At 34.7% G+C, this 16,646-nt stretch overlaps 1 protein-coding gene, 1 long non-coding RNA gene and 1 pseudogene across 2 annotated transcripts; all 3 read left to right on the forward strand.

The window, feature by feature from the left end:
• The first annotated feature begins 314 nt into the window (after window positions 1-314).
• On the forward strand, window positions 315-2,607 carry LOC115962950. The gene is made up of 2 exons (XR_004085641.1): window positions 315-774; window positions 1,940-2,607. It is a non-coding gene; the product is annotated as an uncharacterized LOC115962950 (long non-coding RNA).
• A 1,994-nt stretch (window positions 2,608-4,601) lies between these two features.
• On the forward strand, window positions 4,602-9,117 carry LOC115964350 (annotated as a pseudogene).
• Window positions 9,118-11,881: 2,764 nt separating this feature from the next.
• LOC115965513 (UDP-glycosyltransferase 74B1-like) lies at window positions 11,882-14,156 on the forward strand. Its single transcript, XM_031084757.1, has 2 exons — window positions 11,882-12,557; window positions 13,263-14,156. The coding sequence occupies exons 1-2, from the start codon at window positions 11,922-11,924 to the stop codon at window positions 13,980-13,982; spliced, it is 1,356 nt and encodes a 451-aa protein (XP_030940617.1). The 5' UTR covers window positions 11,882-11,921; the 3' UTR covers window positions 13,983-14,156.
• Window positions 14,157-16,646: the final 2,490 nt, after the last annotated feature.

Raw genomic sequence — 16,646 nt, forward strand, 5'->3', positions numbered from 1 at the left:
GACTGCATCAGCTCAACTACCACCTTGGCATCTAATTCAATCACAATAGATGTCAAATAATATATTTAAAAATTTTAGCTAAGGTTTTTTCAAATAATAGTTTATAGCTCAATGGAGTACGAAAGTAAATAAATAAAAATTTTAGCTATAGTAACTTTTAAAGGTTTTTTTTTTTTTTTTTTTTTTTTGGGAGTTAAGGGTGTTTAGTATATATTTTCAAATAATAATTATTTTTTTAAAAAAATAATTATTAATTTTTAAATAATATTATATGTATTTTTATACGTGAATAATTATTCACGTGCATCTCTACACATATTTTCAACAAGTCACACTCTCTCTTCAAAACTCCTTCGACGCTTCTCTCTCTCTCATCCTCCTCCATCGTGTTTCTCTGAAATTCCTGTCAAATAATAATAATAATATGGATGGGTATGGCATCCGCATCGGTCGGCAGCAGACAGAAGCATTGTGAGCTTCAATGGAAGTTTGTCGTTAAAGGTCTAGGTTGTAATATGGCTTGTTAAGATATGTGGATTTCAGATCTGGTTCGACTTGGATCCTAACCCAAACCCAAACCTCTGTGTCATAAATAGCTCGCATTAATACTGATTTTCTTTATTTTTGTTATCCAATTTACAAATTTGATTGTTACTTGGACCTTTTTTCTTTTGTTTAATAGTTGTTACTTTTGTTTTCTACAAGTTTCAGCTTTAAAGCGGCTGCGAAGAAAGTGGTGGAACTTATTTCTAAAGCACTTGCTTACACACTGAGGTTTGGGTTCTCCTTCGTTTTTCAATTTTTCAAATTTGATTGTTATCTGCCTTTTGTTTTCTACTAGTTTCAACTTCAATTCGGTTGTTAGTTTATTGAAGGTTTCAATTTTGAAATCTTTTATATCACCTAGTGAACAGATTTGGGTTCTTGTATAAATATGTTCTTGTATATCACCTAGAGGCTAGCTTCTGGATATGCATAATTTGGGATAATTTAGATGAGTCAGATAAAGCATTTTAGGTCTATTCTATTTATTGATATGTAATTGTTAAAATTATTGGTTGAATTTGGAGGGGAAGTTTATTGTTAATTCTCTGTTTCATGGCTGTATAATTGATTTTTTGGGCTGTCCATTTTCATTTGGGATTTGTTTTGTGTGAGTTCAGTTTCTTAATTATTGCTTAATTTGTTACTACTTCAAAATTCTTCTAAGGTTTTGTGTGTGAAATTCAATTAAAGTAAAAATAATTTGTTTTTGAAGGTTTAGTTATATGTGTCCTTAGGTTAAAATGGTTTCAATATGGGTTTTAATTTGCATGTTATGGTCAATTTTGTATTCAGAGGCAAAACTGTAATGAATACTATGCTTGAACTTTGTCCTTCATTGGCTACATTAAACTCCCAAGATGACTTTGAGATAGAATTGACCAAGGAGTATGATTTTGGATATGATAGAATGGCAGAAATATGTGGCCAACTTTCATTAGTCTATTGAGGATCCCAAGCCAGTGCGAAAGTTTTGGGACTAAGGCTTGATTGTTGTAGTTGTTTGCATTTCAACATCAATACTTCTGCATGAATGAGGAACAATAAGTCTTATATCAGACTTGTAGCTTATTGAATGACTTTAATTATTACAAACTCAGCATTGCACTCACGCACATATAAAGAGTGAATTTTTAGAATTCTTGATAATACAAATTTTCAGATATTATTTCTTGTAGTAAGGGTGAGTGAAATACTATTGTTAGTGGCTTGTTCATCTCTTCAAGTTGTATTGCACTCATTTTGGTAGGTTTTAAAGAGAAACCTAATAAAGCTGAGGTGTTTTTTTTTTTTTTTTTTAATAATTTAAGTGGATTTTGTGGGATTTTGATTTCCTTATGTTTGGAAGAAAAAGTAATATTAAAGCTGATGGATTTCTTGTTTTTGTATGTTCTAGTGATGAAGCTGAAGCTCTCGGTTTCTATGAAGCATTTCATACTTTTCTTGCCTTCCTCGTCATGCTTCTGGTTGCCTTAATTGGTTTACACCTTCAACCCTTGCGCATCTCTCCACTTGAAAAACATTTTGCTATCATCTTGATTTTCATTGTGGCTATAATCATCTATGGCATTGCATATGTGTTGACAAAACTAAAACCTCAAGATGCCGAGTACCTTTCCAAATTCAGGTTCATCCGTCTAGTTTTTGGAATCATTGCTGTTGGGCTACTTGCCTCCATAATCATTTCTCCCTTTTGGCTATCCGTGGTTATTTCATGTTCAATCCTGATCGTAGGGGTACTGTGTTTGTACAAACAAATTTATCAATTAGTTCATCCGATATGACTGGCAGATATTCCAATCAGAAGCATTTCAAGCATTCTCTTCAAGGGAACGAGAAGACAGATAATTTGGGTGTAGAAATTGTTTAAGTGGCCTTTTTTTTTTAAATCAAGAATCTTTATTGAAACAGATGGAGAACCAGCAACAATACAAAATTAGGTGGCCTGTTGTAGTACTAGATTTAAGCAAGCAAAATTTTCACTTATGTAATTTTCTGTTTGTGGAAGTTTGAATCTGTTTACACTTTATTCAAAGTAAGGTTAATTATACTATATTCAGCGTATGCTTTTATACTTTACTAAAGATCTCACATCCAGCTGCTCAGATAATAAAATTTGCAATGCAATTTTTTTTTTTCTATTTTTTGTTTTTTTTTTTTTTTTTTTTTTTTTTTTTTTTTTTTTTTTTTTTTCTGTGGTGTTGTCAAAAATTCATCTGTTAGGGAAATACAACGAGACAGAAGCCAGAATATTAGGACACCAAATCTGACCCAACCACTGCAGCCATAGGAAAATATACAAATAGACAAAATAGTTGCCCAAGCTTAGACCAAAAAACATGTATATACAGTCATGGTGCCACATTAGCCAGATTGATTATGTCTGTCAAGATGCGGTAATGGAACCTTCTAACTGATGTTTGTACACTACCACTTGATAGGACAATGATGCTTGTGATTCCTTTTTTTAGTTGAAGAGTCATTGAAAATGTTTTTTTGAAATTTTCCTAATGCAAATTTGTCATTTGAAAAGTTAGGTTTCCTTTTGAGTCGTGTCTTCGTGTGTGACATATCCAATTTAGTCAAATTTTCATCTAAGTTTCATTTTGAATTATGGACATCATTTATGGAGCTCAAAATAACAATTGCTCAATTGCATTTGAATCCCAATTGCTTGTCTACTGGAGACAATAGTGGGATTTGACTATATATATATATTGTAAGAGCCCAAATGGAGTTAGATATTTCAAGCCCAGTTGAACTAATTTGTTAGAGGATAGGCTTGCAAGGTCAACTTTAATGCTTAGCTATGATCCAAATTAGAAGTCAGTGGAGTTGAGGCTTATAAAGTGACAAAAAGAAGTAAGAAATATGTATAAAACACTTCCTCGGGGTCGAGGAGGCAATGTTCATAAAAGAAGTGCTTAAGTGTTTGATACCAGATGATATTCTATCACTTCTAATCCTTTCTTAATGATTCTCCCCTCTTCTTGGAGGGATTCTTTTTCCTTATATAGTCTCTCCCATTGCATTTGAGCCCTCCACCTATACATTTGAAGGTATTTATTTGGATGCTTGTCCCATCAGGACTCTAGTAGAGGTGGTAAATTGTGCTATGAGTTGTGGGATTACTGTTCAGGGGTCATTCCTTCATTAATGTGGCCAGTTGAATTGGTACAGTGTATTGAATGCGGAGGTGATGACTATTTTACCTAGATATTTCCTCTCTTCTTTACTTACACGTCTCTATTGTCTTCGTTGGTATCCTGTCCTTTGGTGCAAGTGGCTAGCTGAAGAATTCCTAAAGAGTACTCGCTCTTCGGGCTCCTTGGACGATGGGTCTCTATGTTTTCCCTCCTCGGAATTTTATCGACGTGTCTGGCTTAAATTGGTGTTCGAATGGACCTTCCATCCTCGGACTAGGCCCGTGGGCTGTGTCCTATTTAGATCCTCCCTTCCCATAATAGCCCCTCAAAATTCTGTTCCTACATCTACCATGGAGAATGGGGTTTTGATAGGACCTTGATGGTTTCACATGCTCTAGGAGTGTTCCCAAGAGAGAGCATCTTTTCATTTGCTCTGCACACTTTCTTAATGTTTTGGCATTCGCAACGTTGTATTAAATGCAAAGTACGGCATTGTGTTCCCCACGTTTTACACCGGGATGAAGATCCAAGGGCTGTAAATTTTTTTGCAATTTTGAGCGGGAATTTTACCGCTTGTTTTTCACCCCTATATAAAGGGGATGAGGAACTATTTTTCCCATTTTACTAATCCTTCTTTACCATCAGAGAAGCAATCCAAGGTGCCCTACTCCCCATTTCTGTAAGTGCCTTTAGCTTTCACATAATTTAGAGTCCCTTCTTTTTCTTTTTTCTTTCTTTTTTTATCTTCATCATTTTTTTTTTTTTTTTTAAATGAGGATGGGTAGATCTACTAGCATTGTTGATACGCCTGAGGGGAGGGAGGCTTTCAAAGCCAAATATAATATTCCTACCAAGGTAGAGATAGAACACTGTCACCTAGGGGAATGTCACCTAGGGGAATGGCACACTAAGATGCCCTCCGGTGCCCTGGTTATCCCCATGATTGCTTTCATAGAAGGTGGGATGCAAATCCCCATGGGCAAAGTGACGAGGGAGTTTTTAATTTATTATAGACTTTGTCCAACCCAATGCTCCTCAAACGTATTTAGAATACTAGGTAGTGTAGATATGTTAAACCATAAGATGGGAGTTAAATTGACCCATCACGACGTCAACTGAGTGTACAACTGTCAAAATAGCAAGGAGATGTGGTACTATTTTAAGACTATGGTACCCTTGATCTGACTGATCTCCTGTCTTCCTAAATCCAACAAGGGCATGTGCAAGGGCTTTCTAATCGTCTCGGGTGAATGGTATGATGATTTACGTTACCCTACATGAGATGGGGAGCCAAGTGGGATATTAATAGGCCCGAGCAAACCCTTTTTACCCTTAGCTCATAGAATATCATTTTCTTTGTTTTATTTTATATATATATATTTATATATATATTTTATCTACATGAACGTGCGTTCTTCTTTCTATTTTCTGCAAATAAACAATTTACTGCTCTCACTCTCAATTTGGTGAATCGTGAGGATCTTAACAGAATATTGCAGTTCGAGATCTTCCTCCACACAGATGGCCAGCTTCGTGCCACCCATGTTATCCTTGGATACACTCCAATCTCCTCTAGCTTTCAATCTCCTAAGCACGTGATCAAATCAAAGCAAGGGTCGTCGGTTGGCGAAGATTGACGTAGCCGTCCCTGGATTTCTCGTTGGTCCACCATCGAAGGGAACTCTGGACATTGTTCTAACCACTCAGCAGGTTGCCGAGATTATCTAGGCTGAAGAGGAAGTTATACCTTCGGACAAGGAGCAACAGGAGCCTGCTCAAGGGCTGGTGATAATTGATCTAGAGGAAGACTTTAGAGTGTTCGACAAGCCCAACCTCGCTGAGTCTTCCGAAGTCAGCTCAAAGCGTCAGTTCACCATCCAAGTAAGCACCAACCAGGAGATCCGGACGTACCCAAAGGCATGGTGCTGCAGAAAAGATTATTTCTCATAAGGTTATCATATTAACTGTCCTGTGTAATAAGATTACATAGATAATGCATCTTGTGCATTTCTGTTCAGGAATTGTGGGAAAGAGGTACATACTTCTGTGTCAAGAAGCCTACAGCTAAAGTTTGTAAACAACCTTTCTCTTCCAGTATTTATTGGAGCTCGAATTGAAGGAGAAGATTGTTCAAACATACAAGTAGCTTTGATTGATGCTATTACTGGGCAAACTGTAATATCTGGGCCAGAGTCCTCGACCAAGGTGGAAATTGTTGTTCTTGAGGGTGATTTTGATGGTGATGAGAATGACAATTGGATAGTTGAAGAGTTTAAAAAAACATTGTGAGAGAGAGGGAAGGAAAGAAGCCCCTACTTACAGGAGATGCATTTGTAAATCTTAAAGAGGGCACTGGTTTTGTGAGTGAGATTTCCTTTACTTATAATTCTAGCTGGACAAGAGGCCGTAGGTTCATGCTAGGGTCAAGAGTTGTAAATAAAATTGATGGAACTAGCATAAGAGAAGCAAAGACAGAATCCTTTGTTGACAGGGATCATCGTGGAGAATGTGAGCACTTATTTTTAATATCCTTTGATTTGATTTTTTAAGATCGAAGTTTAAAATTCTAATGCTTGTTTCTTTAGTGTTTGGTTTTATATATGATTATCATGATTACAACAAAAACAGCAACAACAAAGGTTAAGCCCCAAAACTTTGGGGTTGGCTGTGTGTCTTCATTAGACTAACCAGGGTCTACCACATTTATTTTTCTCCACTACTCTATCCTATCCAAAATCATATTTTTTGACACCTCCTTAACTAATATATTTATTTTAACTATTTCCACCAATGTAATTTTAGGCCTTTCTTTACCTCTTTTCATTCTATCGACTTGAATCTAATCACTTTTCTTCATTGATGCATGAATGGATCCTTTGCACATGGCCATACTATGTCAAGTGACTGTCCCACATTTTTTCATCACTAGAAGCCATCCCTCTATTTAAAAAATGTCTTCATTCCATATCCTATCTTTCCTTGTATTTTCAGTCATCCATCTTAGTAAATTTCATTTCAGCTCATTTTATGAACATGTTTCTTAATAGTCCAACATTTAGTACTAAAAAGCATAGCTAGTCTTATAGCAGTATTGTAAAACTTTCCCTTTAATGTATTTTATGATCATAGAATATTCTTGATGCATTTTTCCACTTCATACACCCTAATTTCATCCTATATTTCATATCCTCTTCAATATCTCTATCCTTGTGAATTATTGATTGGAGATATCAAAAAAAAAATTACTCGGTGGTATCTCTTGACCATCAAGTTTTACAAACCTTTCATCTTTGTTTTTCCATCTCTTACTTTTGTGCTCACTCCTTGTTACTACTATGGAGTACCTGTATCAAATAGCTACCCAATATTGTTATGGATATAGTCTATTTGGCTTGTTCAACGCTTCTATGTAATGTGTTCTTATTATGTGAACAACTTGTTATCTTGTCTGTCATGATTTTCTGCATAGCTTGAAGCCTATACATTTGGACTGAGTTGACAAAAGTACCTACCAGGCTACATATGTTAGGTTTCTAAAGTAACTAATGGGAAATAAATCAAATGAAACACCATTCTAATTACTGATTCTTTTTTGTAGTGTACAAGAAGCATCACCCTCCTTCTTTGCTTGATGAAGTATAGAGATTAGAAAAGATTGGCAAAGACGGAGCTTTCCATAAGCGTTTGAGTTGGGAAAGCATCAATACTGTGAAGGATTTTTTGACCCTACTCTTCATAGACCCTGCAAGGCTCCTAAATGTAAATGAAACTGCACTACCTCAATTACTTTTACTTTTTAGTACTCCTTACTAATTTTTCTCTAGAATTCTGAATTTTTTGTACTATGTAAAGAGTGATGTATTTTTATTCATACACTTGTCAGCATTTGTTAAAAATCTGAAAATGAGAAGAGTCTAGTGATTTAACAGCCGTTATGTTTAGATTAATCAGGATGTCTGCTCATTATTGAGGACAATACCCTTGGGTGTTTTTCTCTTTGGATGGAAGCATTCACAAGGGAAAATTTTGCTGGTGTACCAGTGGGATACAGACATTTTGATGTTAGATTGTGTTCTTGAATCGGGCACAGCGTGTCTCTGTTATACAAGTATTGACATGGCTCTAGTTTGATCTTCAGGTTCCTTTGAGATTGTGGCGTGGTGGTTAGCTATAGATATATCTCAATTCAATTTCTGTTGAGACTGATAAATCCCTCTTGAACATGTCAGACACCAGAATCTGTTTGTCTATTTCCTTAGTATTGTAGTCTGGAGCTGGGGTTTTGTTCTGTTTCTTATAACCTAGGGTCCAAATCAGTGTTCTGAGCACAATCTGCACATACTAATAAAATTTATGTCCCATATATGCCCATAAATTGAACTCCTATGTGATCTTCTGTGAACAAAATGAAGTGTTCCATGTATAGAAAAATATGGTCTAATTCAGCTCTCTTTGAATGGAGTAATAACAGTAATTGCTTTGGATGTGCAGATACTCAGCACAGGTATGTCAGCTAAGATGTGAGAGTCACTGTGGAGCATGCTTGGACATGTGTATTTGAGAAGAGGATGTTCTTGTATAGCCCTCCAAGTTCTCAACAAAAAACTGGTGTGGTCTTTAATGTCGTGGGACAAGTGATGGGACTACTTTTGGAATGCCAGTATGTTCCTATTGATAAGCTGTCTGAAACTGAGAAGGCACTCCTGTCATTGCCTCAAATCTGCTTTCTTTTAATTTTTTTATTTTATTTTTCTCCCGTAGTCATGTCTGACTTCTTACGATCAACCTTTTCCATTAGACTGATGCCCACAACTTGGTGATTTCTGCATTCGAACACTGTGGGGAAGTCGTTTCTTTTGATGATGAAGCCTCCATTGTGGGCAGCACTTCACACTTAACCAACGTTCTTTACACTTCAAGCTCGCCTAGGACGGAGAGTTCGAACGGGTGCAAGTTTTTGGCTTCTCACAAGATTGCTGGTTTCGATTATGCACAGCAAAGTGCCTCTAAGAAACCGAGTTCGAGAAATTCCAAGATACAAGAGTGGGTTATGAAAAAAAAAAGGTGAAGAGAAGACAAATGGCTTGATGACATTTGCAAATATAGTGTTGGTGAGTGCTGCCGCTAAGATTTTGCGTGCTGTTTTGGTGAGATAAGTTGGAGGTCTTGGTAGACAAATACAATGGTAGTTAAGTACTTTGCCTTCTGGTGAAAGATCATAGAACTATCTTCCTACTTAAATCAAGTTGTATATATGTAGATGTTTTTTTGACAGTATCGGAGCAAGTTTCTGCCTTTCTGGTATTGGTTTTTGACTTTTTGCTCAGATATGTAAAGCAGTAATACCAGGGTGCAGTAACATCCTGTAGCTTTCATGTTGGGTTATAGTTCTGTATGAGATCGTTTGTTCGATAAAAGTTATTTTTATGTCTTAATTCATAATTCATAATAATGCCGAGTGTTTTGTAATTTAGTGACATAACTTTGTCACTTTTATTAAGAGCCTTATAACTGCTCAATTGCAGGAATTTTTCAGATTTGCTTTCACGTGTCAGTTTTGTGCCAAACTACAGCCCAAAGACCCCCAACCCTATTTCCATTTAAATCCCACATCAACCCTAATCAAAAGAAAAAACCATTGAAATGAGACTTGAAGAAAAAGGGGCACTGGAACCAAAAGAAAACCATTTTAATCTTATTTGTCTTCCAATCCTCTCTAAATTGATATACTATTGAGATGAGACATACTATTGAGATGAGACTTTAGCCACCCAAAAACACTAGATAACCCATTCGTGTTTATTGGAGTGTTATATTGAAACCACAAAGACTACCACAAATTTTCAAGTGGCCTTGAAGTAACTAAGAGATCAATTTGGCAGTCGGCGTCACGACTTGCGGCAACAAATCATTGTGAAGACAGAGGCTTGGTGAAGCATTTGTAGCAATAGCTGGGAGCTTAGGTATAAGTCAAGTTTCATGTATTGGAGATCTTCTAAATTTTGATCATATCGCAATCTTTTTTCATACTGAATTTAACAAAAATTGGGCTAGACCCAAGAGTATTTGGGCGATTCCTTATCTCTTGTGTGGTTGTTCTTGTTGCGATTTATTTTACAGTTTATTCATAATTCCATGATACTGAATCCAATTAATTAATTACTTGGACTTGGCTTGCAATTTAGTAATGTAATTTCGTTTTGAACTAATGTATTATTTTTATTAAATGAGTAAGAGGGTTTTTCATTAATTTTTTTTTCTTCTTTTAGTTTTACCCTTAATGCGATGGTCCCACAAGTATAAGTGTTTGTGGGGTGTGACAGATAAGAGTTAAGTTCAATTCTCTAGAAGGGAGTTTCACATATATATACACTTAGATTAGACTAGAATAGAAATTCTATCTTGTATTAAAAAAAAAAAAATTTGTGCAAGTTGCTTATAAGAACCGATTGGCAGTTGTAGAAGAGGACCATTCTCTTTATTGGCCTTTACTGGGTGCTAAGGAAATCAGGTCAGTGCTCTTTGGCTAGTTTGTTAATAACATTTTTACAACACTTTCACAATAAAGTAGTAAATTATTACGGGTTGTTATTGACAGACAAAAAGATAATTTTAGTGGTATGTTCAAATTAAAACCAATAACAACTTATTACTTATGATTTGTTATGAAAATATTATAAATGTACCACTTCTTTTTTTTAATTGTTTTGCTTCTCACATTATCATAGAAGCATTTACTGCTGTGTAAAGCTCTTGTACTGCTTTTGTTGGATTCATTTCCGTATCTATTGCTCACAAAGTTTTGGCTAATGTAGATGGAGATTGGGGAGTGATCCTATTCCAATTGTGGGGGCTTTCTTTCAATAAAATCTTCTTTTCTAAGAATATAGAAAAAAGAAGTAACGTCATCCCCTAAAAGCACCTTAACCTTATCAGAAGACAGTGGGAAATAGAAATCAACACCGATAAGTTTGATACTAGGGTCTATTTGAGATTCGCTTATTTTGTTAAAATTAAAATTTTTTTTTGTTGAAAATAATATAAATAAAGGTAAAAATTAACTGAAATAGTACAGTAAGATCCATAAATAGTACCAAAAAGTATAGTAAAGCACATAAATAATAAAAAATAAAAATAAATTGAAAAATTTCATCATACCAAAAGGCACACTTTTGGAACACGACAGTTTCAGCATCTAGAATAATAAAAAAAATATTCATACAAGACTTACTTTTGGAACACGACAGTTTGAATTTCTATGACACATGGGATTGCAATAATTCAATGTGCCTTTCCACAGGGGAAGTATAATAGGGAAAAGTTAATTTGATGCTTATAGTATTGGTTTAAAAAAAAATATTTTAATTTTTATAAAAATAACAGAAGTTGTTGATTTTTTTTACAGTTTTTTTTTTTTTTTTTTTTATAAATACTTTTCATAAAAATAATACTAAAACTTTTCTGAAATGGTTTATTAATAAATATTCCAACAGTACCTATTAATTTTTTAATATACTAATAAATTATTGAAGTTAGAATATGTTACTTTGATATCATGATGAGTTATTATTGTTCCAAAAGATTAAAAAATTGTGAATTTAACTATTGAACCATAATTCGAATATATACTATTAATCCAACTTGGTTAGATTATCTAGTGGACTTTATTGAAACTAAAAATTAGCACTGGCCAAATCTTATGCTTGGTTTCTATGATTGGATTAAATTGACTAACATAACATATATTATGCAAAAATCTAAAAGCCTTAAGCTCATTTATATAGCATATTCTCCTTTATTAATAGGAGAACTACAATTTGAATTCCGTTTCTTCCACTATTATAAGTATTAAATTATTTATTAAAAAAACAGATATCATGTAAACCTATGAGTGGTGGGTCCAAATCCAGTTTATTTTAAAACCAATAACTTGTATCAGCAAATATAAAAAGGTATTGAATTTTTCAATAAATATAAAAAGGTATTGAATTTTTCAAGTTATTGAAAAATTCAATACCTTTTTATATTTGCTGATACAAAAAATTCAATACCTAATCTGCAGAATTTAAAAAATTATTCACCAAATTTGGCCACTAAAGTAAAAAGGGTGAACAACTTTTCTAATATTCAGCCAAAATTTTCCATGGTAATAAGTTCAAGGCACCTCAAGTAAGGCCTATAAGTATGTCTTCTATTCATCAAATCAAGATCAAACCCTGAAAGCAAGAAAAAATGAGCAACCAAAAAGGTCATGTTATTGTGCTCACTTATCCTGCCCAAGGCCACATAAACCCACTCCTCCAGTTTGCCAAACGTTTAGCCTCCAAAGGTCTCAAGGCCACTCTAGCCACAACCCACTACACTGTCAAGTCCATTCATGCGACCACTGTTGGTGTTGAGCCCATCTCAGATGGCTATGATGAAGGTGGATATAAGCAAGCTCCTAGTATAGAAGCCTACTTAGAGTCCTTTAAATCAGTTGGTTCAAGAACTTTATCAGAGCTCATATCAAAGTTCAAAGACTCAGCCTTACCAGTAAACTGTGTTGTGTGTGACTCTTTGCTCCCATGGGCTCTTGATGTGGCCAGGCAATTTGGCATTTATGCAGCAGTATTCTTGACGAACTCAGCTTCTGTGTGCTCCATGTACTGGCATATCGATCATGGTCGCCTGACTTTGCCAGAGAAGCAAGCAACTGAGCCTGTGTTGTTGCCTGGACTACCTTCACTTGGCCCTGCTGACTTGCCTAGTTTTCTCGCGCAGCCTTCAAGTAATTCTGCTTATTTGGCAGTGATCATGGAAAAATTTAGCTGTTTGGATAAAAATGACTGGGTACTCTGTAACAGTTCTGAAGAGCTGGAAAATGAGGTAACTTTATTTTAACTAACTAACTATGATAGGTGTGTGTGTTTTTGTTTTTTTATTATTTTATTTTTATTTATTTATTTTTGCATAGGTAGTTCTATTACTTTATATTGTTAAGAATAGATGCCAAGAAGAAACATATTTTGGAAGCATTGATTTATATGAACATTGTTAAATAAATCAAGGTCATAGCATTTAGCATTACTAAATAATTTGCCAGAAATAAATTGAAACCGAAAGACAATCATGGGAATTGAGAAATTAAATGATGTAAAGAGGGAAAAAGTAGAAGATGGAAAAGGTGAATTCCTATTTTTTAATTTTTTATGAGATGAGATGAGAAGACCAAGGAATTTCCAAATAATTTAGAGCTTCTCAATATCTTCATTATAATCTTGGACAATGGATATGTATGAAATATATAACTATACTTTTTAAATTTGGAAATCATGTGTTTTATTTATGCCTTTATTGAAATTAGAAATGATCAAAGAGTTAAGTCTCTTCTATCCCAAAAAAAAAAAATGATTAGGAGTCTTCTTCTTCTTCTTATTAATTTATTTTTTTTTAAATTTTTTTTTAAATTTTTAGAATCAAAGATTAGGAGCCAAATCTATCAAATCCTACATTATAGTTTTATATGCCAAGTAAGACCTGTATTTGTATAATTTTTATCTTTCTCACTTTGTTTCATTGATTGTTGAAAAGCTAGTGAAGGCCATGTTTGGACTCTGGCCCTTGGTGATGGTTGGTCCAATGGTGCCATCAGCCTACCTAGATCAGCAGATCAGTGGAGACATAGCTTATGGTGCCAGTCTCTGGGAGCTTAGTAGTGACCAGTGCTTGAGCTGGCTAGAGACGAAACCACCAAAGTCAGTGATATATGTATCATTTGGAAGCATGGCAGACATAACAGCTAAACAGGCTGAAGAAATTGCATGTGGTTTGATAGCAAGCAATATGCATTTCCTATTGGTTGCAAAAGATTCCATAAGCAAGTTTCCAATTGAATTTATTAATTCAGCACAAGAAAGAGGGTTGGTTGTACCATGGTGCAATCAACTACAGGTGCTGGCACATCAGGCTGTGGCTTGCTTTGTGACACATTGTGGCTGGAACTCAACATTGGAGGCCTTGAGCCTAGGGGTGCCAATGGTAGCAATGCCACAGTGGAGTGATCAGCCTACTAATGCTAAGTTTGTGGAGGAGTTGTGGCAGGTGGGAGTAAAGGCTAAGAAGAACAAGGAGGGGATCGTGACAAGGGATGAGCTAGGGATGTGTATAAAAGGAGTTACTGCAGGAGAAAGAAGTGAAGAGATTACAAAGAATGCAACTAAATGGAGAGAGCTTGTAATAAGAGCTGTTAGTTTAGATGGAAGCTCAGATAAGAACATTGAAGAATTTGTAGGCAAGTTGGTGAAAGGATAGGGGAAGAAAGCTTGATTTTGGATGACATTTGGTTAACAAAATTAACTCCCTTAGATTATAAAGTGTCATTCAATGACAGGAAAGAGACTTGAAAAGGCTAGACTGAGTACAACACATACCTTTTTCAGGATGTCTATTGATCTTTCATTGTTCAATAAGAAAAATAGTAAGTATCCAATAAGAACATGGCTTTGATTGCAATCTTGTCATCTGAGCATTTAATCCATACATGTTTTTTTGGCGTATCACTTTAGCCATGCAAAACATTTAATTTAAGTTCTAGTTTGGTCTCATTGAAAATGAAAGCAAATCTAGGTCGGCTAAAGAAACCTAATGCTTGATGGGTTCTCAGTCCCAATAACCCAACACATTGATGTACAAGCTAAGCTAAAGAAAACTAATTCTTGATGAGTTCTCAGTCCCTCTAACATCACAGGGGCTTAAAAATTTTCAACCAGCTCTTTTATGTAAAATCCACACGCATCCAGACAACTTTCACAAATTTGGAACAGAAATCTTATACCTAAATTGTTCCATCTACTATCATTTCAGGAATGCATCCTCTATTCAAGTTTTGACACAGGTCCTATGATTAGTTGATTACTCAACCTTCTATTTTAACTCGGGGGTTTATGCTGTATATGTATCTTCAAATCAATAGCTTATTCAATTTCTTTTATTTCTCAAATTAATTTTCCTATTGAAATGGATAATCAGATTCCAAGCACGCATTCAAATAGTAGAGATGATGAAATGAAGTTTTGTATGAAGTATGACCATAATATCGCTGGTAATACAAGAGTAGTTTTGCTGATAGCAGATAAATCTGATATACAAACAGAAACTCATTTCCATGAAAATCTAGACCTTCTCCAGGCTTATTTTTTTCAATATAATCCAGATTAAGTTTTGGAATTTAAAAGTGGAAAGTGGGTTAGAAAAATAAGCAAAAGCTTTAATTTAGTAATTCTAAAGTGAGGCTTCTTGATTATTTCCCTTTTCTTGTCCAACAAAAGTGAATTATCACATCATTATACACTATAAGAGCATTGACTCACTGGATTAATTAATTATTCAAATTAATTGAAAAATGTATGTGAAGCTAAAATTGAAACATGTATTGCTGTACATATGAAATAGTTGCGAGATTGAAAAATGGCTACAGATTTATATTCTTTATTGAGACAAAGAGACCTATTATTTGACAATAACGGCCACACCTCTTTATCTTGTTACAAATTCTGGATTGGCTCCAATACAACTCATTTTAGAAGATGCTATATGCAAGCAAATGAAGAGTGAGACTTGAAAACTCTGACTCTGGGCAATTTTGAGGAAGTTCACATATTATATAAGCACTGCTGGCCTGTCGTTATATCACCCTGCAATGAAAGCAGAATTCCTAATATATAATTATGCATCAACACCGAAAACCTCAAATATATTACAAGGTTTTATGGGGTAGAACCATGTGTGAGAAAAACTGCTTGAGCTAGTATTGTCATTTCTACTAGTTAATATATTTATTATACTTAGATATTAGATACTCCTGTTCATCCGATTTATTAGTATTCAAGCTTTGTGCTATCAAGGTTCATTTCATTGGGTTTCATGCAAATTAAATAAAGACTTCAATAAGGTAGGACCTCATAAATTAGGCATACGGAAATCCAAATTAGAAAATGCAAGCCTCCTGTAAGGGGAGAGAGAGAGAGAGGAATTGCATTAACTTGTAACTTTATATGGGAAATATAAGAGAGAAGACTCGGTTACTAGATTTGTTCATCAGCTAGAGGTTTTTTTATTAAAAAAAAATCTAAATATGATTCAATTTTCTTTGAAAATTCAGGTCCTTAGATTTTTTTTTTTTAGAGAGATTGTGTCTAAAAACTGTATGAAATCCACCACTGTCAGTAGCGTATGCCAACCAAACAGTGTAAGCTTTTCTCATTTAGGAGAAACTGGTGATATGAAGCTAATCTTGCTTGATATTCTACAATCAGCTGTACACAAGATTCGGTTAAAGTTATGATGCATGCAGTCAAGGTATCCCTACAGATGCAGCATGCCAACCTTGTTCTTCTTTCACGATTCAAAAATCTCTTCTAAAGGTGGTCAGTCTCCACAAAACAGACTATAAATATCATATAATTATAAGTTTTATATTAATTCAGCAGAGTAGAATCACATTTAACTATTAGTCTTCAACTAGGAAGCATGGACACGGGTATGGGCACGGGCACGACATGGTAACACAAGCAATTTTTGAAAAATTATAACATGAAATGACTAATATAACACCATTATGACATGGATACTGCACGGATACCACACGAGTACAATATTCTAAATGAAGTGCCTGTGCTTCCTAGGTCATCAACTTGGTTAGTTTACATGACTTCTTCTGACGTATGTTGCGGGCTAGTTGTTTGATTTTGAAATGTACATAAAAAGAAATTAAAAACATATGATAGAGAACTTTTCATAGTTCAACTCAACCAAATGACAGGGCTTTCAGTTCATGGAAAATTTAAAGGTTATTAAAAGAAGTAATTGCTTATCATAACACTTAAAAAGAGTCACTGATTTGGATGTGTGGATCATAAGCCTGGTGCTGCACTGTCACTTATTATGTAATAACCAGGCATTGAAAAATATTTCAGC

This window comes from Quercus lobata, chromosome 10 (assembly GCF_001633185.2).
Source record: "Quercus lobata isolate SW786 chromosome 10, ValleyOak3.0 Primary Assembly, whole genome shotgun sequence".
NCBI classification, from domain to species: Eukaryota; Viridiplantae; Streptophyta; class Magnoliopsida; order Fagales; family Fagaceae; genus Quercus; species Quercus lobata.

What these genes read in the sequence shown, in the direction of transcription:
- LOC115965513 (XM_031084757.1), top strand. Translation starts at nt 11,922, where the DNA reads ATGAGCAACCAAAAAGGTCATGTTATTGTGCTCACTTATCCTGCCCAA. An exon ending in CTGAAGAGCTGGAAAATGAG is followed by an intron (nt 12,558 to 13,262) that starts GTAACTTTATTT and finishes ATTGTTGAAAAG; the next exon opens with CTAGTGAAGGCCATGTTTGG.